Source organism: Lepus europaeus, chromosome 19 (genome assembly GCF_033115175.1).
Source record: "Lepus europaeus isolate LE1 chromosome 19, mLepTim1.pri, whole genome shotgun sequence".
Taxonomy (NCBI): domain Eukaryota; kingdom Metazoa; phylum Chordata; class Mammalia; order Lagomorpha; family Leporidae; genus Lepus; species Lepus europaeus.
The window spans coordinates 60,010,852-60,038,600 of NC_084845.1; the positions used below are offsets into that span (position 1 = coordinate 60,010,852).

General features: G+C 50.6%; 1 protein-coding gene across 2 annotated transcripts; it reads left to right on the forward strand.

Annotated features, from left to right (window-relative positions):
- Positions 1-5,247: 5,247 nt before the first annotated feature.
- AARS1 (alanyl-tRNA synthetase 1) lies at positions 5,248-26,969 on the forward strand. Of its 2 annotated transcripts, none has more exons than XM_062177315.1 (21): positions 5,248-5,341; positions 7,900-8,064; positions 10,339-10,527; positions 11,165-11,310; positions 13,759-13,950; positions 14,464-14,608; positions 14,967-15,112; positions 15,983-16,091; positions 16,238-16,388; positions 17,375-17,499; positions 18,120-18,264; positions 19,069-19,247; positions 19,725-19,838; positions 20,747-20,953; positions 21,443-21,627; positions 23,229-23,337; positions 24,658-24,771; positions 25,266-25,385; positions 25,513-25,599; positions 25,909-26,022; positions 26,427-26,969. In XM_062177315.1, the coding sequence occupies exons 2-21, from the start codon at positions 7,921-7,923 to the stop codon at positions 26,610-26,612; spliced, it is 2,907 nt and encodes a 968-aa protein (XP_062033299.1). In that variant the 5' UTR covers positions 5,248-5,341; positions 7,900-7,920; the 3' UTR covers positions 26,613-26,969. The 2 variants fall into 2 exon arrangements, with proteins under 2 accessions (XP_062033299.1, XP_062033298.1); XM_062177314.1 differs by lacking the exon at positions 5,248-5,341 and adding an exon at positions 5,348-5,644.
- The last annotated feature ends 780 nt before the right edge of the window (positions 26,970-27,749 follow it).

Here is a 27,749-nt window from a genome sequence, read left to right on the forward strand (position 1 = left end):
TGTCATTCTGCATTTCAAATAGATAAAGGCTACTTTTTTAAAAACTGTATTTCAGACAAGCAAGAAAGTAAACAACAGATATCTAGGTTTTCACCACTAGGCTTAAGAAATAAACACGCATCGAGATCCTAGACTCTCTTACGTTCACCGCCAACACGTCTGTTCGACGTGAGATTCTTGAAAGAACCCGGTTCCCCAAAGTAGGGCGCCGAGAAAGGAGAGCCAGGGAATAAGGGCACCCGGACTTGAATTCAGTCTCCGGCAATTACTCCCCAGTGACCGCAGGCGGCCTCGGCTTCCCGCGAAACCCCGGCGTGTACCCCCCAGCTCCCAATTCCGCACGGCGCCGGGCGCACCACCAGGGCTCCATGTATATTCGCTCCCATTAGTCCTTTCCCCTCTCCTCGGGGGTGGGAGCGAGAAAGACGCCCAAACAGGAGCGAAAGCGGTCTCGCTTCTACCCGCACAGATACTCACATCGGCCACGGGCAGGGGGAGCGGAAACCGCCCCAAGGCTCGACCTCGGAAACGGCCAGTCGCCCCAGCCATCGCAGCTCAGCATGGCGGTTAGCCTCCCCAACCGCCGCTGGCAGCCCCGGTGGTGCCCGAGTCTCATTGGCGGAAGCCGGTCCCGCCAGCCAATCAGCTGACGGGATGGCACATACAATTCCCGGGCATGCGCACACGAGGACTTTGGGGCCAAAGACCAGCGCTAGCTTCCCGGGGAGCTTCCTGAGGGCAGAGCAGTATCTGGTTTCTTTGATGTTAATCTTCAGAGATTGTGTAGTGATTGGTTATGCTGCAGCCTGCAGCACTGGCATCCCATGTAAGTGCCGGTTCAGGTCCCGGCTGCTCCACTTCTGATCCCAGCTCCCAGCTAATGCACCTGGGAAAGCAGCAGAACATGGCCCAACTGGTTGTACGTATGTAGGAGACCCAGAAGAAGCTCCCGGCCCCTGCCAGGCTGTTGGAGTCATTTGGGGAGTGAACCAGCAGATGGAAGACCTCTTTCTGTGTGTGTCTCCCTATCTGTAATTCTGCCTTTCAAATACATAAATATTTTTTTAAAAGACTAACATACAGGGGCCGGCGCTGTGGCGCAGCGGGTTATCGCCCTGGCCTGCAGTGCTGGCATCCCATATGGGCGACGGTTCGAGACCCGGCTGCTCCACTTCCTATCCAGCCCTCTGCTATGGCCTGGGAAAGCAGTAGAAGATGGCCCAAGTCCTCGGGCCCCTGCACCAACATGGGAGACCCAGAAGAAGCTCCTGGCTTTGGATTGGTGCAGCTCCGGCCGTTGCGGCCAACTTAGAAGTGAACCATCTGGTAGAAAACCTCTCTCTGCCTCTCTTCTCTCTGTGTAACTCTGACTTTCAAGTAAAATAAATAAATCTTTTAAAAAGACTAACATACAGAAGCCATTCAAATAGTGAATATAATGGATAAAGTAAGTGCACCTGCCAGGTAGATAAGTTTTTTTCTTTGTATCTAAACTAATAGGCGTAGACAATCCTGTAGTCCCTCAGCAAAACCTCAGGCCCCATCCAGAGCTATTAAACCAGGATCTGTATTTTCATTTTTTATTTATTTTTTTATTTTTGACAGGCAGAGTGGACAGTGAGAGAGAGAGACAGAGAGAAAGGTCTTCCTTTGCCATTGGTTCACCCTCCAATGGCCGCCGTGGCCAGCTCGCTGAGCGCACTGCACTGATCCGAAGGCAGGAGCCAGGTGCTTCTCCTGGTCTCCCATGGGGTGCAGGGCCCAAGCACTTGGACCATCCTCCACTGCCTTCCCGGGCCACAGCAGAGAGCTGGCCTGGAAGAGGGGCAATCGAGACAGAATCTGGCGCCCCGACCGGGACTAGAACCCGGCATGCCGGCACCGCAGGCAGAGTATTAGCCTATTGAGCTACGGCGGCACAGGCCAGGATCTGTATTTTTATTTTTTATTTATTTTATTTTTATTTTTTGACAGGCAGAGTGGACAGTGAGAGAGAGAGACAAAGGTCTTCCTTTTTGCCATTGGTTCACCCTCCAATGGCCGCTGTGGCCGGCTCATCTCACTGATCCGAAGCCAGGAGCCAGGTGCTTCTCCTGGTCTCCCATGCGGGTGCAGGGCCCAAGCACTTGGGCCATCCTCCACTGCCTTCCCAGGCCATAGCAGAGAGCTGGCCTGGAAGAGGGGCAATCAGGACAGAATCCGGTGCCCCAACCGGGACTAGAACCCGGTGTACCGGCGCCGCAAGGCAGAGGATTAGCCTGTTAAGCCACGGCGCTTGCCAAGGATCTGTATTTTTAAAAAATTATTTATTTATTTGAAAAGAAGAGTTACAGAGAGAGGGGGAGAGACATCTTCCATCTGCTGGCTCACTCCCCAGATGACCACAACAGTGGGGGATGTAACCAGGACTCGAACCACAACCTAATGGATGCCCACATTAAGCCACAATGCCAGTCCCCTCTTAGAGCAGCTTGAAACAAGCATTCAGGCACTTTCATTTGACCAGACAGCAACTCACTGAACATTCTAGGCCCATTTATAGACGCAAATATACTAAGTGAGAAAATATAGGACCATGTCCTTCCAAAACTAAGTATGTTAGTTGTGCTACCTTGAACCCCTGTTAGCTTCTTCAGGCCCCAAGGTGGGGTTCCACAAATGTTCTACTGGAGAGCAAGACACATGTACAGCACTCAGTGCCACCTACAGGCCTATTTGCTTAGCCTAGAATAAATTAGGAATTTGCCAGAGGCTTCCTAACATATACAAGTTGTGTATTGCATTGGCATTCTGACATGTAGTTGACATTATTTACAAGAGAAAAATATCCCAGAGAACTGGGTGATTACAAAAGAATGTTACTTTGCTGCTTCAATTACAATTTCTCTTAATGTATATCCAACCAGTTATTGGATGAGTGAAAAAATTTGTCTCTATTTTTTTCAATTAAGTTATAACAACCACAACTTGGGCAGCAGAGCAAAGTTACTGAGAGTACAACCTAGTCTAATTAATTTTGAAAGTACAATCTGGCCAGCGCCGCAGCTCACTAGGCTAATCCTCCGCCTGCAGTGCCGGCACACGGGGTTCTAGTCCCGGTTGGGGCACCAGATTCTGTCCCGGTTGCCCCTCTTCCAGGCCAGCTCTCTGCTGTGGCCCTGGAGTGCAGTGGAGGATGGCCCAGGTCCTTGGGCCCTGCACCCCATGGGAGACCAGGAGAAGCACCTGGCTCCTGGCTTCGGATCAGCGAGATGTGCCCGCCGCAGCGGCCATTGGAGGGTGAACCAACGGCAAAAAGGAAGACCTTTCTCTCTGTCTCTCTCTCTCACTGTCCACTCTGCCTGTCAAAAAAAAAAAAAAAAAAGTAGAATCTGTACACACATGTCATTCTGTGGTGGCATAGAAATCTCAATTTTCAGGTGGCTTAGGCTAAATGTGTTATTTGGGACCAATTTTTTTTTTTTTTTTGACACTGCACTCCCGGGCCATAGTAGAGAGCTGGCCTGGAAGAGGGGCAACCGGGACAGAATCCGGCGCCCCGACCAGGACTAGAACCCGGTGTGCCAGCGCCACTAGGCAGAGGATTAGCCTGTCGAGCCACGGTGCCGGTTTGGGACCAATTTTTTTTTTAAGGTTTATTTATTTATTTACTTGAAAGGCAGAGTTACAGCAAGACAGATGCAAAGAAAGAGAGGGCTTCCACTACTGATTCACTCCCCAAATGGCCACAACGGCGGAGGTGAGCTGATCCAGAACCAGGAGCCAGGAGCTTCTCCCAGGTCTCCAACCTGTGTGCAGAGGCCCAAGGACTTGGGGCATATTCCACTGCTTTCCTAGGTGCATTATCAGGGAGTAGATCAGAAGTGGTGCAGCTGGGACTTGAACTAGCACCCATATGGGATGCTGGAGCTGCAGGCTGGGGTTTTAACCCTCTGCGCCACAGAACCCACCCCTTGGAGCCAATTTGGATCAAAATAAACACTTGTCCCTCTTGCTATTGCTTTTATCTGTGTTCACTAACCCTCCTTAAAATGCATATAAGGTTACATGGGATCAATATCTTAGCTCAATGGCTGCTGCATACTAAGTGTCAGGCAATGTTAGGTATGATGATTATTAGTTTCTATGAACTGGGATGCTGAATCAAGTCTTTAGTTTTTACTGGCTTTTGAGCTTGACCTATTTTTTATTTTTAAAGGTTTATTTTATTTATTTGAAAGCATTATAGAGAGAGGCAGAGGGAGGGAGGGAGATTGAAATGTCTTCCATCTGCTGGTTCACTCCATAAATGACTGCAACGGCCAGAGCTGAACCGGTCTGAAGCCAAGAGCCAGGAGCTTTCTTCAGGTCTCCCACTTGGACTTGGGCCATCTTCCACTGCTATCCCAAGCCATAACAGAGAGCTGGATCGGATGCAGAGCAGCCGGGACTCACACCGGCATCCCTAAACCGGCACCCATATGGAATGCCCGTGCTGCAGATCTGGGCTTCAACCCGCTGCACCACAGTGCTGGCCTCTTGACCTTCTATTTGAAAGGATACATGTCTACATGAAGAAGTATTTTCTGAAGAGTCTGTAACCAAGTTATGATCAGCAGTACAAAAACCATGTATTTGGATATACCAGATGATGTAGTAATAATGCAAGGATTAAGAGGACATGAGTTTGGATCCTGGTTCTGCAACTTGGTAGTCACTGAGAAGATAGTTTCCATATAAATCAACAGGAGACATCAGCTGGTCTAATATACAGTTTAAATAAAATTAAGTAAAATGTTCAGTACATTGCATACAAATATTAACTATTATTTTTCAGAGGCAAATGGAGGTCCAGATGTCAGATGTCCGCCCAGTTGTCCCTCAACTGCTGCTATTTCTTTCACGCCAAATTTTAGAAAGTCTTACAAGTCTATGAATGGGCACCTTAAGTAAAAATCTTTAAAAGTCTGCACTTCAATTAACAGAACTATATCAGCACCTGTGACCTCTACCAAAAACAGAGTACCATCCCGCCTTCTAAGTGACGTCAACTATCGGTATTTTGCGTACGCAAACCAAAATGTCTGCCATCAGGAGCCGCATCCGTCCCTTTCCCGTGACGCATCCGCGCCCCGTCTTTCCCGGCCATTGCATCAGCCTACTTGGAGACGCCGTCCCAGAAACAGACTGATAACGGTGATTCGTACTCAAGCTGATTGGCATATCCTTGGACCAATAATATCCCGTGAGGAGTAGGGCGCAGCGGGGCACTTTCCATTGGCGCGCTCTGATTGGGCGCGGCGGCGCCGGTTGCGGCCAATCGTGGGCCGGGTTGGACACTACTGCGCTACGGCTGCAGCAGGTAACCTCGGGCTCCTGGCCGGTGTGGGGGCCCCTGAGGGAGGAACTAGACGACCCTGAGGAGAAGGAGGCGGCTCCCCACAAGTTCTGCGGCTGGGCCAGGGCTTGGATAAAGAGCGCGGCGGCCGCAGAAGGCCCCTGGGCCCGGCGGCGCGCGGCCGGAGGAACCCCGGCTTGGGCAGGAGTGGGGCCGGAGCGGGGCTTGTCAGCCCCCTGGCGTCCTGCAGGCGAAGCGGCCGCGGGTGGACGTGCTGAGGACCGCGACCTTGGGGGATCACCGTTGCCGTACCCACCCTGAGCTGAGGTTCGCTCCCCTGGGGGAGGTGTGTGTGGGTGGGGGGGATAAGATAGAAGGGTGACCCAAATGGGTGGAGTCTCGCTATCAGCCATCCCCTAAATTCTTAAAAAAAAATTAACGTTCCAATCCAGGCCTTCCTGGACCATCGTGTTAAGCCAAGTGGTCTTCCAGACGGTCTGCCTTTACCCCGTTGTACTCTGAGAGTTGATTCGGAACTTGGTACTAAAGGCTTGGTGCACCTGGTCATGAAATAGGTACTTGGCGACCATGTGGCCCTGTGCTGAGGGGACACGGTCGTGGTAAGCCCCTGCCGGTCCTGCTTGCCAGGGGACAGGACTTGGGCACTAACCAAGCCACCAAATGCATGTGAATATTATGGAGACAGGGTTCTGTGAGACAAAAAAAAGGGGGACCTAGCCTGGAAGAAGGAGCCTGGCTTAAATAAGTGTCTTTGGAACTGAGATATCAAAAATGAGAAATTGACACGGGGAAGGGAAGGGAGTCAGACTGGGCCAGACGGCTTACCTGGCCCATGAGGAGCAGGCTGCAAGGTCCTGCAGCTGCCAGCAGTGTGACTCCCGCAGGGGAGTGGAATCCCAGGTCTGGCCTTTGTGCTGCTGTGTATGGCTTTCCAGTGTATTTATGTTGAATAAATGAATGGGCGGTGGCGATGGGGACACAGCTTTGAATAGTCCCAACCTCCGTAGGGCTTCCTGTCAATGTTTGGATCCTTTAACACAGCACTGCAGTTCTTTCTGTACGTGATGGCCTTTCTCTGAAAGGCACAGACTCTCATTCATCTTGGTTCCCAGCCCGTAGTATGCGTTCATTGTGTTGAATGAGTAAGCAAAAATGGGGAGAATTTTTTAAATATTTATTCATTTGAAAGAGCTACAAAGAAACAGGCAGTGAAACACAGAGAATGTCATCCACTGTTTCGGTCCCCAGATGGCTGTAATGACCAATGCTGGGCCAGGCCGAAGCCAGGAGCTTCATCCGGGTCTTCCATGTGGGTGGCAGGGGCCCAAGTACTTGGGCCATCTTCTGCTGCTTTTCCCAGGCCATTAGCAGGTAGCTGGATCAGAAGTGGAGCAGCCAGGACATGAACCAGTGGTCCTGTGGGATGCCAGCATCGCAGGCAGTGGCTTTACCTGCTATACCATAACACTGGGCCCCGCAGGCAGTCTCTTACACAGATAGCTCCATTCCCACATCCACTTTTGCTAACACAAGCCCCACAAAGATATCTCGTCAAGTTTAGAGGATGCTGGCTTTGGAGATAAGAAACTTACTCTAGGCGTGTAGATTAACAGAGTTGGAAGGAGCTTTGGAGATCATCCAGCAGGCCCTCCTTATGTAAGTGAACTGAAGTGACTCCCTGAAGGATTTGGAACTCAGGTTTTCCCTGGTTGGTTTCCTTATTTGACTTTAAAGACCAAGGGGTGGGGGGCAGCATTGTGGTGCAGCCGATTAAGCCATCCTGTATCTGAGTGCTGGTGCAGCCTGGCCAGACCTGGCTGTTGTGGCCATCTGGGGAGTGAACCAGTGGATGAAAGATCTCTATCCCTTCTCTGTCTGTCACTCCTTTCAAATAAATAAATCTTTTTTTTTTTTTTTAAGATTATGACTGTGTTTTTTTTTTTTTTCTTTTTTGTAAGATTTATTTATTTATTTGAAAGAGTTACAGAGAGAGATCAATCTGCTGGCTCACTCCCCAGATGGCTGCAACATCAGGGCTGGGTCAGGCCAAAGCCAGAGCCAGGAGCTTCGTCCTGGTCCCCACCTTGGGTGGCAGGGGCCCAAAGCCATTAGCAAGTAGCTGGTTCAGAAGTAGAACATCCTGGACATGAACTGGTGCGTGTATGGGAAGCCAGTGTTGGAGGTGGTGGCTTTACCCTCTGCACCACATAGCTGGCCCCTGTGACTGTCTTTTTCTAATTCCCGACCTAGGGACTGGTACAGGGTAGGTATTTGGTACATATGTGTCGAATGAATGAATATATGAGCAAACCTCCTGCTCTCTTGGTGAGTTGTTGTATTGAGCCTGTTGAGGCTGGCATAGGAAGGAAGGATTGACGGGACTGCTGTCTGCTGGTACAGCAAGTTTTGCTTTGATGATGACTTTAACCTTGGACGTTACAACATAGGATTTTAGGACCAAACAGATGACTTGGCTTGAGAAGCTGGGAGTCTTGCATAATGCCTACTTATTTTTTAGTTTCAATTCTCCTAATTTTCTTCCCATCTTTTTTTCTGGCTAGTTCTCTCAGCTGACTTTCAAGATGGACTCATTCCTAACCGCAAGTGAAATCCGGCAGCGGTTTATAGATTTCTTCAAGAGAAATGAGCACACGTATGTTCATTCGTCTGCCACCATCCCGTTGGATGATCCTACTTTGCTCTTTGCCAATGCAGGCATGAACCAGGTAAGGGTTGTTTCCCTGTCCCCGTGGCTGGTTGTTCACGTGGGAAGCAGAATAGCAGGAATGAAAGCATAGCCTCTGGACTCAGTATTTTGCTCTCTCACTTACTTTGTAATCTTGTGGAACTTCCTTTATGTTGCGCACCTCAGTGTCCTTCTCTGTGAAATGAGGAATAATAATAGTGCCTTCCTGGAGGCCACAGCGAGGAGTGAATAAGCCAGTGCACGCACAATGCTTTTATTTAGCACGCATTGTTGGAAACTAATAAACACTCAAACAAGAGCTGTCATTTTTAATTTTTATTAATTTTTAATTATGATGATGGGAGGCCTCCCCACCATGGGTGAGACTTGTGAGACTGCTGTCTTGTTGTAAAAGATTTTTTTTTCTTCTAAATATACACACATACACATATATTAATGTTTATTTTTCATCTATTTAAACGCAGTATAACAGAGAAAGATCTTCTGTCTGCTTGTTCCCTCCCCAAATGCCTGCAATAGCCAGGGCAAGGTTGAAGCCTGGAGCCAGGAACGCCATCCAAATCTCCCATGTGGAAGGCAATGGCCAAGCACTTGAGGCCTCATCTGCCACCCTCCAGGATGCATTAGCACGCAGCTTATTGGAGGTCCTGGAGCAGCCAAGCTTCAAACCTGTACTCCGATATGGGGCATAGTGTCACAAAACTTAACCCACTGCACCACAAAGCATGCCTAAGGATTTGTGTTTTAAATTTCTTTCATATATTTTAAAAGCACAGGGAAAGAGAGGCAGAAACAGGCAGACAGAGAGAGAGAGTTCATCCATTGATTCACACCGCAAATGCCTGCAGTAGCCAGAGCTAGAGCAGGCTAGAGCCAGGAGCCAGGAATTCAGTCTGGATCTCCCTACCTGATTACGTGAGCAGTCACTGCTGCCTCCCAGTATGTGTATTAGGAAGAAGCTGGATTTAAGGGTAGAGCCAGGACCTGAATCCAAGCACTCTGAAATGGGGTGCAGGTGTCCTGACCAGTCTCAACCACTCAGCCAGATGCCTGTCCCCTGAGGAATACCTGACTTTTGTTGTTGTTGTTATTACAACTTGAAATAGAATTTATTGGGGATATGCTCTTGTTTAGGTACTGTGTTACCTGCTGGGCGTACAAAGATAAGGGAGATAATTTTTGCTTTTATGAAGTGCATGATGTAGGATAAGACAGTTCAGTTGAAAAGGTGTGTTTTTGCAATGACGGAAGTGTTCAATATCTTTGCTGCCCAGTGTGGTAGCTACCAGCCATGTGTGATTATTGAGCTAGTGTGACTGAGGAATCGAATGCTTACTTTTTTCAAATACTAATTATTTTAATGTTAATTAATTTTACTTTACATAATCACAAGTATCTAGTGGTTGCCAAGTTGAACAGCACCAAATTGACAGGCCTAGGAGGAAAAATTAGGCAGAGCTGCATGAATAACAGTGATGAATCAAAGTATGACTTCATAAAGCCAGAGTAAGGTAGCACCCTCTCTACACATCCAGTCATTCACCAGATTGTACTGATCCACTTCCTTACTATGTCTCAGATTTCTCCTCCTCATCACCGTTACTACCAAATGAGTATATCAGTTTTTTCAAAAAGGATTTATTTATTTATTTGATTGGCAGAGAGAGTGATTGGTCTTCCATCCACTGGTTCACTCCCCAAATAACCACAATGGCTATGGCTAGGCCAGGCTGAAGCCAGGAACCAGGAGGTTCTTCCAGGTCTCCCACATGAGTGCAGAGGCCCAAGGACTTGGGCCATCTTCCACTGCCTTCTCAGGCACATTAGCAAGGAGCTAGATCAGAAGTAGAGCAGCTGGGACTCAAACCAGCGCCCATATGGGATGCCAGCACTGCAGGCAGAGGCTTAACCTTCTATGCCACCGTGCCAGCCCCGAGCATATCAGATTTAGAATACGTTTTTCAGAAAGATAACATTAGCCCTGAACGTCAGATATTTGTGAAAAAGCACAGGTTTCACACGTGAACCTGTGGCTGCTCAGATTTAGTAGGCTGTTCCACTGCATGATAGTATCACTGTATCGGTAGCGGTGAAGAATAAAAGGAAACTAGGTCCAGAGAGAAGCTGCTCCGAAATAAGCTGCCTCTGCTTCCTTTGCAGCCAACCTCCTGCTTCTGTATTCCGGCCTCACTAAATCCAAACCGCAGTTTGTGTTTGTTTTCCTGCCAACTTGTGGCCACCTGACATAAACTGAAGAACTTTAAAAGTTGAACTGTTCCCCTTCTGTTTTCAGTTCAAACCTATCTTCCTGAACACCATTGACCCAACTCACCCCATGGCAAAGCTGAGCAGAGCTGCCAATACCCAGAAGTGCATCCGGGCTGGGGGCAAACACAACGACTTGGATGACGTGGGCAAGGATGTTTATCATCACACCTTCTTTGAGATGTTGGGCTCTTGGTCTTTTGGAGATTACTTCAAGGTAAGCCCAAAGCAGAAGAACCATTGGGGTTCTGAGTAAAGTGATCATTTCCATTGAGGAAAATAAGCTCTAATTGTACTTGTTTTGAAATACGGAGTATTATCTAGGAGGTTCAGGAGCAAAGGACATTTATGGATTCTAAGACTTCTTAAAGTGTGATGATTTTTTAAAAAGATTTGTTTATTTTACTTGAAAGGCTGAGTTAGAGAAGAGAGAGAGGCAGAAATCTTCCATCTGGTGGTTTACCCCCCAAATGTCTGCAGTGGCTAGAGCTGGGTCAGACTGAGCAAAGAGCTTCTTCCAGGTCTCCCATGTGGGTGCAGGGCCCTAAGCACTTGGGCCGTCCTCTGCTGCTTTCCCAAGCACATTAGCGGAGAGGTGGATTAGAAGTGGAGCAATGGGGAATCAAACCAGTGCCCATATGGGATGCCAGCATCTCAGATGGCCGCTTAACCCACTACACCACAGTGTCAGCCCTGATGGTTTATTTTTATATTGAATTTCTTGGGTGAATCAGTTCTGAATGTGGTTGAATTTATAGTGAAGATGTTATAGTTTTGAATCCATTCTCAGGGTCTTGTGTTTTCTACTCATCCTAAGTAGATGCTGGTTTGTTCATGTTCCATATCTTTTGTAGGAATTGGCGTGTAAAATGGCCCTTGAGCTTCTCACCCAAGAGTTTGGCATTCCCATTGAAAGACTCTACGTTACTTATTTTGGTGGGGATGAAACAGCAGGTTTAGAACCGGATTTGGAGTGCAAACAGATCTGGCAGAATTTGGGGTAAGAACACAACTCACTTGTTGAGCGTGTGGAGGATGAAGTGATTCCTGACCGCAGTGCCCAGGAGGGGTCTTATGGTTGGGAGTGCACTGCAGGTAGAAGTGACTCGCAGTGATTTACCTTTGATGCCTTCATTGCTTCTTAGTCGATTTGATCACTTTTTGTTGAAAGCTGACTCAAGAATCTCCAATTTTTTTTTTGCTCTTTATGTATTTTTTAATTTACACATCTAATGTGTATGTTGTAAAAATTTAAACCATAGAAATGTAGAAAATAGGAGGTATAAGATTGCTAAAGTTGATCATTGTTGGTAGCTGGATACCACAGGAATCATCTCCCAGACCTTTTTCATATTCCTGTATCTGTGTGAATGTGTACATGTGTCTTTCAACATAGTGGTATCCTTCGTATGACAGTTTGTTTTTTAGAAATGTACTGACTTAAAATAGAATTGTGAAAAGGGGAGTTTTGTTTTTGAATATATGTGAGACAGAGAAAAAGCTCCTACCTGCTAGTTCACTCCTCAAATGTCCATCACAGCTTGAACTGGGCGAGGGCAAAACTGGGAGTTGGAAACTTAATTTAGGTCTTGCACGTGGGCAGCAGAGACCCAGCTACATTACTCATGCTATTGTCTCTAGGGCCTGCACTACCAAAAAGCAGGAGTCAGGATCCAGAGCTGAGCATTGAATACAGGTGTCTTTTTTTTTTTTTTTTGAAAGGCAGAGTTACAACAGAGAGAGAAGTAGGGAGAGACAGAGAATTCATCCATTGGTTCACACCCCAAGTAGCCACAATGGCCAGGACTGGGCCAGCCTGAAGCCAGGAGTCAGAAGGTTCTTCTGCATCTCCTACATGGGTGCCAGGGCCCAAGCAATTGGGCCATCTTCTGCTTTCCTGGACTTATCAGCAGGAGCTGGATCAGAAGTGGAGCAGCCAGGTCTCTAACCGGTGCCCATATGGAATTCTGGCATCACAAGCAATGGCTTTACCTGCCCACCACAACACTGACCCAGAACCCAAGGACTTGAGCCATCACTGCTGACCCCAAAGGTGCCCTTTAATGGGAAACTGGATTGAAGCAGATGGGACTCAAACTCAGGCACTTTACCAAGTGGTATCTTAGCTACTGCATTAAAACACACCCCCGTTGTTTTAAAAAATTATTTTAAACAATTGTAAAGTATGATCATGTGGTAAAAAAAATAGCGTGATAGATAGACTACATGTGTTCTGTGCTTTGAACTTAGCAGAATTCATGAAATGCCATCAAGAGGACTCTTGAGTGTGGAGTGTCACCCTCTAGAGAGAGCAGGATGTCTGTCTCATTTCTTGTTGTTACTGATCTCTCTTATCCTTTGGTGCCTGTTGTCTTACTTTATGTGGAAGCAATGCTGCTTCTCTGTTTTATTTTTATTTGTTTTTTAAAAGATTTGCTTTTAAATTTACTTTACAGAGTTACAGCCCGGTCTTAATCAGAAGGCCAAGTATCCACCCCTAATTCTGATCATTTTCAATATAAATGTTCTGTATGTCACTTTTTAGGCTTTATCCATATCTTTACGTATTTTTATTGAATTATTGAGTTATAATTATAGCCTATGTATACTGTGTGTTCTGTGTTAGTCATACTTTATTTATTTATTTTTTTTTTTGACAGGCAGAGTAGACAGTGAGAGAGAGAGACAGAGAGAAAGGTCTTCCTTTTGCCGTTGGTTCACCCTCCAATGGCCGCCACGGCTGGCGCGCTGCGGTCAGCACACCGCGCTTGATCCGATGGCAGGAGCCAGGTGCTTCTCCTGGTCTCCCATGGGGTGCAGGGCCCAAGCACTTGGGCCATCCTCCACTGCACTCCCTGGCCACAGCAGAGAGCTGGCCTGGAAGAGGGGCAACCGGGACTAGAACCTGGTGTGCCGGCGCCGCAAGGCGGAGGATTAGCCTAGTGAGCCGCGGCGCCGGCCAGTAATACTTTTTTTTTAAATTTTTTCCTAAAGATTTATTTATTTGAAAGGCAGAATGACAGAGAGAAACAGAGATCTTCTTTCTGCTGGTTCACTCCCCAAATGGCTGCAATAGCTGGGACTGGACCAGGCCAAAGCCAGGAGCCAGTAGCTCCATCTGGGTCTCCCACATGGGTAACAGGGGCCCATGTACTTGGGCCATCCTTCCTTGCTTTGCCAGACACATTAGCAGGGAGCTGGATCAGAATCAGAGCAGCTGAGCTGGAGATGGCACTCTGATACAGGATGCGGGCTGCCCCTCTGGTAGTCACTCTTGAGGAGTCGAGTTCTGTCTCTGTAGTTGGTTTTGTATGCAGGCTTAGCATTAGTCATTGCCCAAGACTGAAACTTCCTTTACAGGCAATCATAAGGATCTCTTCTGTGGGTTAAAGTCTGGACAGGATCCTTGTCAGTGGCATAACTGGGCTTACCTTTCTGCTCTTTGCAGCCTGGATGACACCAAAATTCTCCCCGGCAACATGAAGGATAACTTCTGGGAGATGGGTGATACAGGCCCATGTGGTCCCTGCAGTGAGATCCACTACGACCGGATTGGTGGTCGAGATGCCGCACATCTCGTCAACCAGGATGACCCCAATGTGCTGGAGATCTGGAACCTTGTTTTCATCCAGTATAACAGGTGGCCTTGAGGTGGTCCTCCCTTCCTACCAAGAGCAGAACCTTTCTTTGAGCCAAGCAGAGAAGGTCAACTGCATGGCTGGTTTCTCTGCCAAAGGCTCCTGTGGGATCCTCATCTTTGGGGGCAGTGAGGATCCAGAAGTGCCCTGGAGTCTTGTGCAGCTCTTTAAATCTGATTGTCAGGTTTCCCTCTGATCTCTGGGGCAGAACCTGGCCTATTTCATAAGCTAGTCTTACCACAAAATACCCTCTTGAGGGCTACTCCTGCCATGTATTCTTGCTTTAATTTGGGCTGCTGTTTTAAAGCTCATTTCCTGGAAGCTTGCCTCACTTGTAAGTGGGCCTGCAAATACCTCTCCCTCCACTCCACTTTTCCCACCAAAGCAGGCAGAGGCAAATGGTAAATAGTCCCCGCCTGCATACTATGCCATGTAAATCAGTTTTAACCCACAGGAACTGGAGAGCTGGGAGCCCGAGTCCCTGCTTCAGCTTCCTTTTCCTTTGGACCATACAGGGAGACTGATGGTGTTCTGAAACCTCTTCCCAAGAAAAGCATTGACACGGGTATGGGCCTGGAGCGACTGGTGTCCGTGCTGCAGAATAAGATGTCCAACTATGACACTGACCTTTTTGTCCCTTACTTTGAAGCCATTCAGAAGGTACTGTCCCTGTTGCAAACATTGTAAACTTCTGTGGAGTTTCCTGGCGGAACTCTTAGCAGGGATGTCAAGATTAAAATAACCATGTCCTTTGCCAGCCACCTGTACCCGTTATCAGCTGCCTACTTCATTGTTGATCAAATGAGGCTGAAGGCAGAGGGCAGTGTATTTTGTTGAGTGTAGGGGTCTGGATGGAGGCTCTTTACTCCCCCTACTGTCACTTTTCTTGGGGTTCTTGGATCTGGCAAGATGGTTGTCATCCTTTCTCCTAGTGCTCCTTCATCCTCTGGGCACCTCCCTGGGCGAGGCAGCACCAGGACTGCCTCCCGCTGAGCTGACTCCTGGTTTTTATCTGTAGGGCACAGGTGCTCGACCATACACTGGGAAAGTTGGTGCTGAGGATGTCGATGGCATTGACATGGCCTATCGGGTGCTGGCTGACCATGCTCGGACCATCACGGTGGCTCTAGCTGATGGTGGCCGGCCTGACAACACAGGGAGGGGGTAAGTATGAGGCACATTGAGCAGTGATTGTACTGACACCATGAATTTGGTGATTGTGGAACTTAAAGCCAAATTTATTATTATCATTTCTTTTATATTATGGGTAGCAGGAAGGAATCCCCCCCCCCCCCTTTAAGGGACCAAGGGATTTTCAGCTTAATTTGATGAGTTGCCACTATATTAGATCTTTGCTATTCAGTTATTATATTTAAGGTTGTATGGTAGGATATTTGCAGAGACAGGTAGGGGCAAGTATTTTTTTTTTTAAGATTTATTTATTTATTTGAAAGTCACAGTTACACAGAGAGAGGAGAGGCAGAAAAAGAGAGAGGTCTTCTATCCTTTGGTCCACTCCCCAGTTGTCCACAATGGCCAGAGCTGTGCCGATCAGGAGCCAGGAGCTTCCTTCGGGTCTCCCACGAGGGTGCAAGGGCCCAAGGACTTGGGCCATCTTCTGCTGCTTTCTGAGGCCATGGCAGAGAGCTGGATCTGAAGTGGAGCAGCCCGGTTTCGAACTGGCATTCATATGGGATGCCTGCGCTTCAGGCCGGGTGTTAACCTGCTGTGCCACAGCGCTGGCCCCTGGGGCAAGTATTGATGAACCCTGGGAAACTCCATTACTGACACGCCAGACCTGGGGTCATGGAGATCTGGTCTGCACTTCCTTTGGGAAGCCAGACAAAGAGGGAACACAAACCAGAGTTTACCCTAGGGAGTGCAAAAAGAAGCAGGTTTAGGATAAAAGAAAGTCTCTGAAAGAGAAAGACAAAATGTTGGCCATGTTGCTTTGGCTAGAATTCAGTAGAAGCCATAACAGAATCCCCAGCTGGGACTATTGTCTACCAAGGGACTGCATTCTGCCTCTTACAGGTATGTGTTGAGACGAATTCTCCGCCGGGCTGTTCGATACTCCCATGAGAAACTCAATGCCAGCAGGGGTTTCTTTGCTACGTTGGTAGACGTTGTCGTCCAGTCCCTGGTAGGTACATTTCCCTGCTACCTCTTCGGTACAAAAGCAGCGCTTGAAGAGGGACAGGGTGGGAGATGGCTCACTGTCAGCGGGCATGAGGGGTCATGGACTAGTTTCTGATTTCACAGGGCACCACACCTGTTTCTCTTTGTCAGGGGGACGCATTTCCTGAGCTAAAGAAGGACCCAGACATGGTGAAAGACATCATTAATGAAGAGGAAGTGCAGTTCCTCAAGACTCTCAGCAGAGGGCGTCGCATCCTGGACAGGAAAATACAGAGCTTGGGTGACTGCAAGACCATTCCCGGTAGGGCCCAGTTTGTGTCCTCCTCTGTCCCACTGTCTCATCCTCCTGGGACAAGCAAACCTTTTTTCACAGACTGACCGTGGACTCCCGTGTTTCTCAAAGTTGAACATAATTGGTTAAACTGCTTTTGCTGTAAAATGGAATTTAGACCCGGTTGCCCCTCTTCCAGGCCAGCTCTCTGCTGTGGCCAGGGAGTGCAGTGGAGGATGGCCCAAGTGCTTGGGTGCTGCACCCCATGGGAGACCAGGAGAAGCACCTGGCTCCTGCCATCGGATCAGCGCGGTGCGCCGGCCGCAGCGCGCTACCGCAGCGGCCATTGGAGGGTGAACCAACGGCAAAAGGAAGACCTTTCTCTCTGTCTCTCTCTCTCACTGTCCACTCTGCCTGTCAAAAAAAATTAAAAAAAAAAAAAATGGAATTTAGAGTAAAATTATAAGTAATATAATGTAAGTAATACATGATTGTAGTAAAGCATTCAAACGTGTGGAAGTACAAAGTGAAAGTCTCTTTCCCACACTCATTTCTCAGATGTAACAACTCTTAAGATTCAAGGCATAAGTATCAGGATTTTCCTCTGTTTGCCTCTAAATGCAAGGAGTTGCCTGTGTGTATATTTTTCAAGCAAAAATGGGGACATTGGTATATACTGTTTTGCAGCTTGTTTTATTTTTATCAGATGGGAAAATGAATTTCAAAGTTTTTTTTTTTAATTGCAGTATCATGTGTAAAGGGAAAACATGATGGGTTTTTCACAAACTGAACGTGCTAGTGTTCAGATGAAGAAATAGAACGAGACTTCTTATGCTTCTCCCTGGTCAGTTCCAAAAGATTTCTGATGGACTTTGTGACAGGCACACAAAACCAGCACTGACTTGCCTTGTCTCTCAGTCCCCTTGTCACTCCTAGCAGCCGCCAGGGAGGGCTTGGCATTGTCAAGAAGGGGGTTATCTGTTCCTGTGTTGACATAGTTGCTTTGTGCTGTACAGGAGATACTGCTTGGCTTCTCTACGACACCTATGGGTTCCCAGTGGATCTCACTGGACTGATTGCCGAAGAGAAGGGCCTGGTGGTAGACATGGATGGCTTTGAAGAGGAGAGGAAACTAGCCCAGGTAAACAACTCGGAGAGTGAACAGGAATCCCAGCACTTACCAAGGCAGGTTGCCACAAAGCATACTTGAGTTTGGTTTCCTTAAAATCTTTTTTTTTTTAAGATTTATTTATTATTTGAAAGTCAGAGTTACACAGAGAAAGGAGAGGCGCAGAGAGAGAGAGAGAGGTCTTCCACTCGATGGTTCACTCCCCAATTGGCTGCAATGGCCAGAGCTGTGCAGATCTGCAGCCAGGAGCCAGTAGCTTCTTCCGGGTCTCCCACGTGGGTGCATGGGCCCAAGGACTTGGGCCATCTTCTACTGCTTTCCAGGCCACAGCAGAGAGCTGGGTCAGAAGAGGAGCAGCCTGGACTAGAACCTGTGTCCATGTGGGATGCCGGCGCTTCTGGCCAGGGCGTTAACCCGCTGCGCCACAGTGCTCATTATCTCGTTGGCAGAGTCTGAGGATACTGCTTAGCTTCCTGCAGTGCAGGTGGACAGCCCCTATGATGTTGCGTGAACTGACCCAAAATGTCACTAGTTCTGAGACTGGAGACTGTTGGCTAGCTTTACACAGGGAACAGTGTAGAAGTTGGAGTTTGTCAGAGTAAAGGTAACTAACGCTTTTCTCTTACTGGCAGCTGAAATCACAGGGCAAGGGAGCTGGTGGGGAAGACCTCATCATGCTGGACATCTACGCTATCGAAGAGCTCCGGGCCAAGGGCCTAGAGGCCACAGATGACTCCCCAAAGTATAATTACCACGCGGACTCCAGTGGTAGCTATGGTATGTACTGTGCTCCTTCTGTCTCTGTGTTGTCTGCCCCCCGGTAGGGGCTTTTCAGAGGCCAGATCAAGACTCGGCAGATCTCTGACAGCCTCTCCCATAGTGCTGCAGGAGTTGTGCTGTGTACTTCTGTATCCATGGCCATTCCTGGCTGCTAGTTTTCTTAACTCTTGATTTTGAAATAATTGTAGGAAGTTGTCAAAAAACTTGCAGGAAGGTTCCACTTAACTTTCTTCCAGTTTCCCTCAACTATAACATTTTACAAGAAATCAGGCAGTTTATGTCGATACACTGGAATTTTGCATCAGGATAATTGCATTCTAGAGTTAAGAAACAAACAAATAAATAGGCAATTCATGTTTTTGCTTTTTTGACCTGAGAGGGCACTTACACTGAAACCTATCTAAGGAAGCCCACAAAATGAATTCTGTACATTCTTTAGAAGATGACCTTGGACTTGGAAATTTATTACCATTTTATTGGGACTCACCAAGTTTTCTGCTAGGGTGAGCAGCCATCCCAGTTTGCTCAGAACTGTCCCAGTTTTGACACTGAAAGGCTGCATCCCAGGAAGCCCCCAAGGCCTAGACACCGGACCCTTGGTCATCCTGCTGAGTGCTGTGTTCTCTGGTGGGAAACCAGCATGCTGAGTCCTTTAGTGGAGTCCAATGGGTGCTTCCAAAATACAGTCAGACAACTGGGACCCAGGAAAAGTTTGAGAAATTGACTCCAGCAAAGCCAGCTACGACGGTGTGGATGAAGTCGCTGACCCTGTCTTCTCCCCTGTGCACTTCCCTCGAGCAGTGTTTGAGAGCACCGTGGCTACAGTGCTGGCTCTGCGCAGGGAGAAGATGTTCGTGGAAGAGGTGTCCACAGGCCAGGAGTGCGGGGTGGTGCTGGACAAAACCTGTTTCTATGCCGAACAAGGAGGGCAGATCTACGACGAGGGCTACCTGGTGAAGGTTGATGACAGCAGCGAGGACGTGAGCCAACACTTCTTCCTTGTTAGCTGGGGCGGGGGGCCAGGCATAGTGCCCCGTAGCTTCTCATGGTTCCTCAGACATTGGGGAGCAGACCCGACACTGGGTTGGGTCCCATCATCAGTGTCTGTAAAGCCGAGGGAGCTGCTGTTTGTACTTCTTTCTTTCCTAGCTATGAGATACCTTTGGAGGAGGAGTCTTGCAGCCTTGGTACTGAGGTTGATCTTTGGTTCATACAAGGTTTCTTGATAAATAGGGAGAGGCAGTTCTCTGAAGGGCAGACATCCTAGGAGAACACTCAGCCTGTGGCTCTGCCACTGCTAAGTTTTATCTTGGATGAGTTTGCCCATCTCCCCAGGCGTCAGGCTCCTTAGATGGATTGAATTCTCTGATGCTCCTTAATACTATGTGTGTATCTGAGAGAACTCATCTATCTCCAAGATGCGTTTGCCTAATGGTTCTCTCCTTGGCTCTTCTTAGAAAACCGAGTTTACAGTGAAGAATGCTCAGGTGCGTGGAGGGTACGTGCTGCACATCGGAACCATCTATGGCAGCCTGAGGGTAGGGGACCAGGTCCGGCTGTTTATCGATGAGGTGAGTGGTGCCCCCAGTGGGTCTTCGTAGTGGGCACCTCCCTCTTTGCTTGAAATTGGCCCCTCGGCGTTGACCCTCCTAAGTGAAACTGTAAGCAGAGCGCAGGAGTGTGTCTTGGTGCCTCTGTGAAGTGTGAGGGATGTAACTAAGAGCTACGAGCGGCTGTCCCCAGTGATTGCATACCTGAGTGCACTAACATCCTTGTGAACTTGTTCTTGTGGATTGCTTTTCTGACCTCAAACACTTGTCAGGACCAAGGAGCCTGTGTTGGCTAAGAGCTGGGCTCTGCTGTGTGTGACGGAGGCTCCAAAGTAGCAGCAGCCTGAAACAAGACAGCAATGCCCATTTGGCACCTAAAAGCCCAGCCAGACTCAGGGTCGCAGGGCCGAGGCTTTCCTCACTTGTTGCTCCGCCAACTGGAGTGTTGGCCTTGATTTCGTCATCCAAGAAAGAAGGGGTCAGGTACTACAAAGGGTCAGACACTAAATAATTTTGACTTTGTAGACTTTGCTTTCAAAGTTCCTCAGCTCTACTGTTTAGTGAACAGGCAGCTGTAGACAATACGTAAGCAAATGGAGGTGGCTGAGTTCCATACACCTTTTTATCAAAACAGACTATAGTTGGGATTTGGCCCATAAACCATAGTTTGCCAGTTCATGTTCTGGTGTTGGAAGAAGGGGAGAGGGGAGGGCATGCTCCTTTGCTTTCAGAATATGTGTCACTCCTGCTCTCAACCTCCTGACCAGAACTTAGTCACATGGCACAGGTATCTGCAAGGAAAGCTGGGCCGTGCCTTCATTGTAGGCAGCCATGTGTCTGGAGATTCCAGTACTGCGGGAAAGGGGGCGGTACTGCGGCATGGCTAGCAGTCCTACAGAACTCTCTGTGGCCACTTTGGCGCTTTACAGCCCCGACGGAGACCTGTCATGAGCAACCACACAGCAACCCACATTCTGAACTTCGCCCTGCGCTCAGTGCTCGGGGAAGCTGACCAGAAAGGCTCACTGGTGGCCCCTGACCGCCTTCGGTTTGACTTCACCGCCAAGGGGGCCATGTCCACTCAGCAGATCAAGAAGGCTGAAGAGATTGCTAACGAGATGATTGCTGCAGCCAAGGTAGACTGGATCTTGTCTCAGTTTTTGGGTTACGAGCCCCACTCAGTGCTCCCTCACCACCACTTTGTATTCAGAGGTTCAGCCATCCAGACGCTCTCACTGCGCTGCACTGTATTCTGCTCTGCACACAGTTTGTTTCAAGCAGTGATTCTCAAACATTGCTCTTGTAGGGGACGAGAGGGGCTGTTTGGTACATAAAGAGGGAGATCTCTGATTGCCTCTCCTTAGGCTACCTGGAGCTCTTCCAGTTGTATCTGTTTATGTAGAGCACATGCACGTACCGCCTGGGTCACAGCTTAATGGGGCAGGTGCACGTGCCCACCTTGATGCTCCTGCGTGTTCCATGATGCGTTATCTCAGGAGGCTGAGGGCACGTGCAGAGCCCTGTCAGAACCGTGGCATCTGCTTGTAAGAACCGTGCTCTTGCTGCAGCTTCCTGCTGCCCATCCAGAGAAGATTTTTCCCAGCTTTTTTTCTGTTCTTTGGCAGCCTGTCTACACCCTGGACTGTGCCCTGGCAGCAGCGAAAGCCATCCAGGGCCTGCGGGCTGTGTTTGATGAGACCTACCCCGACCCCGTGCGAGTTGTCTCCATCGGAGTGCCAGTGTCCGAGCTCTTGGAGGATCCTTCTGGGCCTGCCGGCTCCCTCACCTCTGTTGAGTTCTGTGGGGGAACGTGAGTACCGCAGGAGGAGCAGCCGTCGGTGGGGCCTCCTGCCTCTTGTGAACCTGGCACCACCCTCCGGGGACGTAGGGGATAGGCTAGCCCCGCTCTCAGTGAAGTCCTCAAAAGAGCATTTCCAAGAACCTTAGCAGTTTAGTGCCTGAGCCAGGCCCTCTGTGCCTGATGTTAACATAGCCTGGGTTGTGATGAAATGTTCTTCCTAGGAGGACAAGGTAAAAATACTGTGTTAATGCTCACCACACAGATACTTGCTGTGGTTCCCTGGGCTGACGCTAGGATTCATCAAGGCCCCGGGGTGCTCATCGAGCTCCTGATCTGGTGCCAGCCCCTTGCCACCCCAGGCACCTCACCTCATTCCTTTTCCAGCCTGAGCAGCATCTAGGGATGAGCTCAGCCCCTGAGTAGGCCACCTGGTAGGCCCAGCTCATTTTGCCTAGGAGCGAGGTTAGCATGGCCTAGAAAGTTCTGATTCCAAAGGAAGCCCACTGAAAAGCACATTCAGAAGGTCATGGTTGGCCCCATTGAGGGCCTGCAGGCCTCAAGCAGGTGGAACATGAGGCTGGAGGGATAGGATTGGGGGGACCGTGTCCCAGGCCCCTGCCCGGCTGAGGGGAGCCTCCACGTGAGTCCCACTGTGCCTGAGTACCAGTTTGCTCTCACTCTGTAGACCACAGCGACAGCTCTCAGAGACTTTGCCATGCTTGCAGAGTTAACTGTGGGAGTTCGTGAGCATTTGAGATTCTCAAACAACTGGAGAATAAAACCTGTTTGCTTAAGGGGTTGTGGTAAGATTTTAAAAAGAATCCTCCAATATTCTTACCTAGCAAACAGATACAAAAAAGGGCTCATGTTACACCAAAGGAAGGAAAATTCGCGTTTAGCCTAGTACTGCACTGGGTCGGAGCAATAGTATTGGATTAGATATTAGGGATTACACAGCACTTTTTTTTTTTTTTTTTTTTTTTTGACAGGCAGAGTGGACAGTGAGAGAGAGACAGAGAGAAAGGTCTTCCTTTTGCCGTTGGTTCACCCTCCAATGGCCGCCGCGGTAGCGCGCTGCGGCCGGCGCACCGCGCTGATCCGATGGCAGGAGCCAGGTGCCTATCCTGGTCTCCCATGGGGTGCAGGGCCCAAGGACTTGGGCCATCCTCCACTGCACTCCCTGGCCACAGCAGAGAGCTGGCCTGGAAGAGGGGCAACCGGGACAGGATCGGTGCCCCGACCGGGACTAGAACCCGGTGTGCCGGCGCCGCAAGGCGGAGGATTAGCCTAGTGAGCCGCGGCGCCAGCCGGATTACACAGCACTTGACTTCGTTTGGTCTTCACGCCCCCACAAGAGGGCGCAGTATCCCCACTTTACATGTATGAAAGCTGAAGCTCTGTATCAGAGTACTGTCAGAGTCAGGCTTTCTCCCCTTCCTCACGCGTCTTTGTCCTGGATTAGCCGGAGCCATGTTCTGGAATTCCCTGGAGCACGACGAGCCTCCACCCAGTGTTCCTGGCAGAGCTCCCCAGGGAAGGACTGCCTCCCAGGGGCCAGAGCGGGGGCACCAGGCTTCTTCCTCACCGGAGGCTTTGTGTCTGCTCTTCAGGCACCTGCGGAACTCAAGTCACGCTGGAGATTTTGTGATTGTGACTGAAGAAGCGATTGCCAAGGGTATCCGGAGGATCGTGGCTGTCACAGGTGCCGAAGCCCAGAAGGTGAGCCCACTGGGCTGCCGTGCGGCTTGTTTGAACGAGGAGAGAGGAGCCCAGCTTGAGAGCCCAAAGGGAAGACCGTGCTGCCCCAGAGTGTCCCTAGATTCGCAGCCTGGCGGAGCAGAGCCACCCTGCCTAGCTTTCCTGCCTGTCTGTGTTAGTCACCCTTTCATTGCTGTCACGGGATGCCCGGGGCAGCCTAACTTTGTAAAGGAGAAAGGTTTAGTTTGCTCACACTTCTAGAGGTTCCCAGCCCAAGATCCCGGAGGCCCCACTGGCTCCGTCCTGGCGTTGGGCTTCTTGTTAGCAGAGCCCTGAATTGGCACAGAGCCTCACATGACAAGGGATAGAGTGTGCCCCATCTATACCACCCTGGTTTCTCTCCCCACAAAGCCAGCAGGTCAGTCGTGAGGGTCCCACCCTGCTGACTTCTTCCTGGCTCATCACTTCCCAGAGCAAAGGTCCCACCTCTGAACGCTGTAATGAGATGAAGTGTCCGCCTTCTTAGGGCCATTAACAAGACCTGGGGGACTCAGCTGAGTTCAGGGGGACAAGTATTCAAGCCACAGCACAGTCTTTTTTTTTATTTGACAGGTAGAGTTATAGACAGTGAGAGAGAGAGACAGAGAGAAAGGTCTTCCTTCCGTTGGTTCACTCCCCAAATGGCCGCTAAGGCTTGTGCTGTGCCAATCCGAAGCCAGGAGCCGGTACTTCCTCCCGGTCTCCCATGCAGGTGCAGGGACCCAAATACTTGGGCCATCCTCCACTGCCCTCCCGGGCCACAGCAGAGAGCTGGACTGGAAGAAGAGCAACCGGGACTAGAACCAGCACCCATATGGGATGCCGGCACCACAGGCAGAGGATTAACCTAGTGCGCCACGGCGCCGGCCATACAGCACAGTCTTACACTTAATCGTTTGAAACGTGCGAGTTCAGCTCTGACGCATCTGTGTCTAGGAGGGGAGGCCGTGGCCCATCTCCTTGCCTATCCCTGTGCCCCTAAGGCTGTGTGCCTAGTCTGAGGTGCGGGCAGATAGAGGGACAGTTGCTCTGGAGTGGCAGAGCTGGAGAGCTGGGATTTCAGGGGGTGCCAGGGGCCCCCGATTCGCCAGTTCTCAGCCACACCCTGGACTTGAGTGTGCACTCTGCTGGCCAGGTGTGTGAGGAGGGTGCCCCTTTCCGGGGTGCGAGGCTGCCTGAGCCAAAGAGACCTCTGGTGTCTTGGGCTGTGTTGCTCTGGGACCTGCCATCGACGTGTACACAGTGAGGCTGCATGGAATTTGCCTTTCCTGGAGGTCCCAACTCTGACTGTCCCCCTCCCAGGCCCTCAGGAAAGCGGAGAGCTTGAAGAAATCGCTCTCAGTCATGGAGGCCAAAGTGAAGGCCCAGACTGCGCCGAACAAGGATGTTCAGAAGGAGATCGCCGACCTCGGAGAGGTGAGGCCAGCCCCCTCCCTGTTCAGGGACCCGCCCGGACCACACCTGCCTGAGGAACAAGAGCTCCCTGCATCCAGGCAGGTCCTGGTTCTGCGTGGCATGGGCCTTGGCTGACTCGCCCTGCTGCTCCCGGTGCTGCTGGCATGAGGGGGCAGTGGTGAAGGTGCTGAGGGAGGTGTTTCCACCCCTGCCTGCTGGTCACTGGTACCTGGGGCTTCTGGTAAGCCCACACAGCCTGTGTTCATGGCTTGGAAAGGACCAGCTCACAAGTGAGCCCCGTCTGTGCAGCTTCTCCCTCTCCATTCAGCTTGTTCCAACTGCTGCGGTCGCTCACCATGTGCCCAAGGCCCCTGCGTACCATCATGTTTGTTTTCTCTTCTGGACACTGCTCAGGGGGGACTTGGGTTCCAAGCCAGAGGGTGGATGCGCGGGCTGGAGCCTCGCGTCATAGCTCCGTGCAGCCAGATGCAGGTGGTCTTCTGTTCTGGTTCTAGGCCCTGGCCTCAGCAGTCATCCCCCAGTGGCAGAAGGATGAACTGCGGGAGACTCTGAAATCCCTGAAGAAGGTCATGGATGACCTAGACAGAGCCAGCAAAGCCGACGTGCAGAAGCGAGTGAGTCCTGTGGTGCGGCAGGCTGGCCGGGAGCCCAGAGGACCTCCTCGGCGGGCAAGACTACTGTCAGGGTGTTGGGGTCTGGGCCTTTGGCCTGAGCCTGACTTCTGGACTTACCCTCTTGCAGGTGTTGGAGAAGACAAAGCAGCTTATCGACAGCAACCCCAACCAACCCCTCGTCATCCTGGAGATGGAGAGCGGCGCCTCGGCCAAGGCAACCAGGGGCTGACCCTCACCATCACGTGTTCCCTTCCCTGCGGGTGGGCTTAGTGGCTCCGAGCCGAGTGGGCTCCTGAGGGCCCCTGTCCGGGATTGAGGTTCAGCTGAACCATGGAGAGTGGGTGGCTGGGGAGCTCTGGCTCCTGGCTGGAGGGAGGAGCAGCTCCCTGGAGGTGAGAAACAAATCCCCGAGCCAGAGTGTGGCAGGGGCCCCTCCTGGGGGGGATGGGACACTTCGAGGGCTGCACTTTGCAGGCTGCTCTGTGGCGAGCAGGGCTGTGGCCTGACCCCGGTCCTCCCACAGGCCCTGAATGAAGCCCTGAAGCTTTTCAAGACGCATTCCCCTCAGACGTCTGCCATGCTCTTCACGGTGGACAACGAGGCTGGCAAGATCACGTGCTTGTGTCAGGTCCCCCAGGTGAGAGGCGCTGCAGCCAGTGGGAGATGCCGCCCGGAGTGTTTCAGAGGGAGCTTGGTTCCTCGGGTTGTTTGCCGATGCCCATAGATGTGGGTGCAGCCCGGTTAGAAGTAGTGGGTCTCCTGCCCGCCTGCTGGTCACCGTCATCAGTACCCCACCCTTCCTGTCTCTCTGGTGAATGTGTTTAACTGTAATGGCTGTTGCCCAGCTTTGCCGCTGGCTTTGGACTCATGCTAACAGTGGCCACTGACTGCCTCCTGTACCAGCTGGGGCGTCTCTCAGCCTCCAGCATCATCATCTGGGGCAGGCGTGGGTGTCTGTGGCTCCCATCCTTTTCCTTTCTCTCCATTCACCCCGCAATCCCTCCTCTGTCCTGACCCCCATTTCGCCTTCCTGTGTTCCAGAATGCAGCCAACAGGGGCCTAAAGGCCAGTGAGTGGGTGCAGCAGGTGTCAGGCCTGATGGATGGCAAAGGTGGTGGCAAGGACGTGTCTGCCCAGGCCACGGGCAAGAATGTGGGCTGCCTACAGGAGGCACTGCAGCTGGCCACTTCCTTTGCCCAGCTGCGCCTGGGAGATGTGAAGAACTAGAGCAGGAGCAGCTTCCCTGGGAGCCATCTCCCCGTCACCCGTGTGCATCAGTCCAGCCCAGAGATCTCCGTCTGCCACAAAGACTCCTGAATGCTGGGATCTGCAAACAGCCATCCGTCCTCCTAACCCAGCAGTAACTGGACACCCCTGGGAGCTGTCCTGTGCCTCGGTCCCCCTTGACATTTCTGCCCGGAGGCCTGCACGTCAGCACTGCCCGTCTAGAACCACTGGCCCAGGATCGCTGTCTACCTGCGTCAAGTTCACATCCAGAAATGCAATTCTTTGCTGACCCGAGGCTTCTGGGTCTGCAGGTGGGAACTTGTGCTGCAGAGAATAAAGGACCATGTGCAATACTCAGTGATGCCTTCTGGTCATTACCTCCCCAGCATGCACCCCTGTGACAGCCCTTGGCTACCCGACGGTGTGTAAAACATGCTGGCTCCAGCTCAGTCCAGCCCTAAACCCTTGAACTCAGTGTTTGTGGAGACAGGGAGAGTGAGATGGAGAGAGAGGCTCTAATGATTCAGTGGTCCGAGGGGTTACAAAGCAAAGGTGCACCTGGAGAACCTCCATTGTTTTTTTCTTTTAAAGATTGATTGATTGATTTGAAGGGCAGAGTTACAGAGAAGCAGAGAGAGGTCTTCCACCCACTGGTTCACTCCCCAAAGGGCTGCAACGGCTGGAGCTGTGCCAATCCGAAGCCAGGAGCTTCTTCCTGGTCTCCCACGCAAGTGCAGGGGCCCAAGCACTTGAGCCATCTTCCACTGCTTTCCCAGGCCATAGCAGAGAGCTGGATTGGGAATGGAGCAGCTGGTCTCGAACCGGTGCTCACATCAGATGCTGGCCCTGCAGGCGGCGGCTCTGGCTCATGTCCCTCCCCTCCCGCAGAAGCTCTTCATGTGGGGTCAGGGTATGAGGTTGGAGGGCAGTCTCTGGTACAGAAGATGTTTAAGGTGCAGCTATTGCCTCCTCCTACTCTAGTGTCTGCCCATCACTCCCACTTGACCCAAAGACACTGGCCGGTCTCTGAGTCCAGTTTACCCAAGTCTAAAATGGCAGAGTTTGGAAGGTGAAGGTACTGCTTGCCTGTGCCGGCCCCAGTGGATGTCATGTCCTCTGGATACAGCGGCTGGCCCC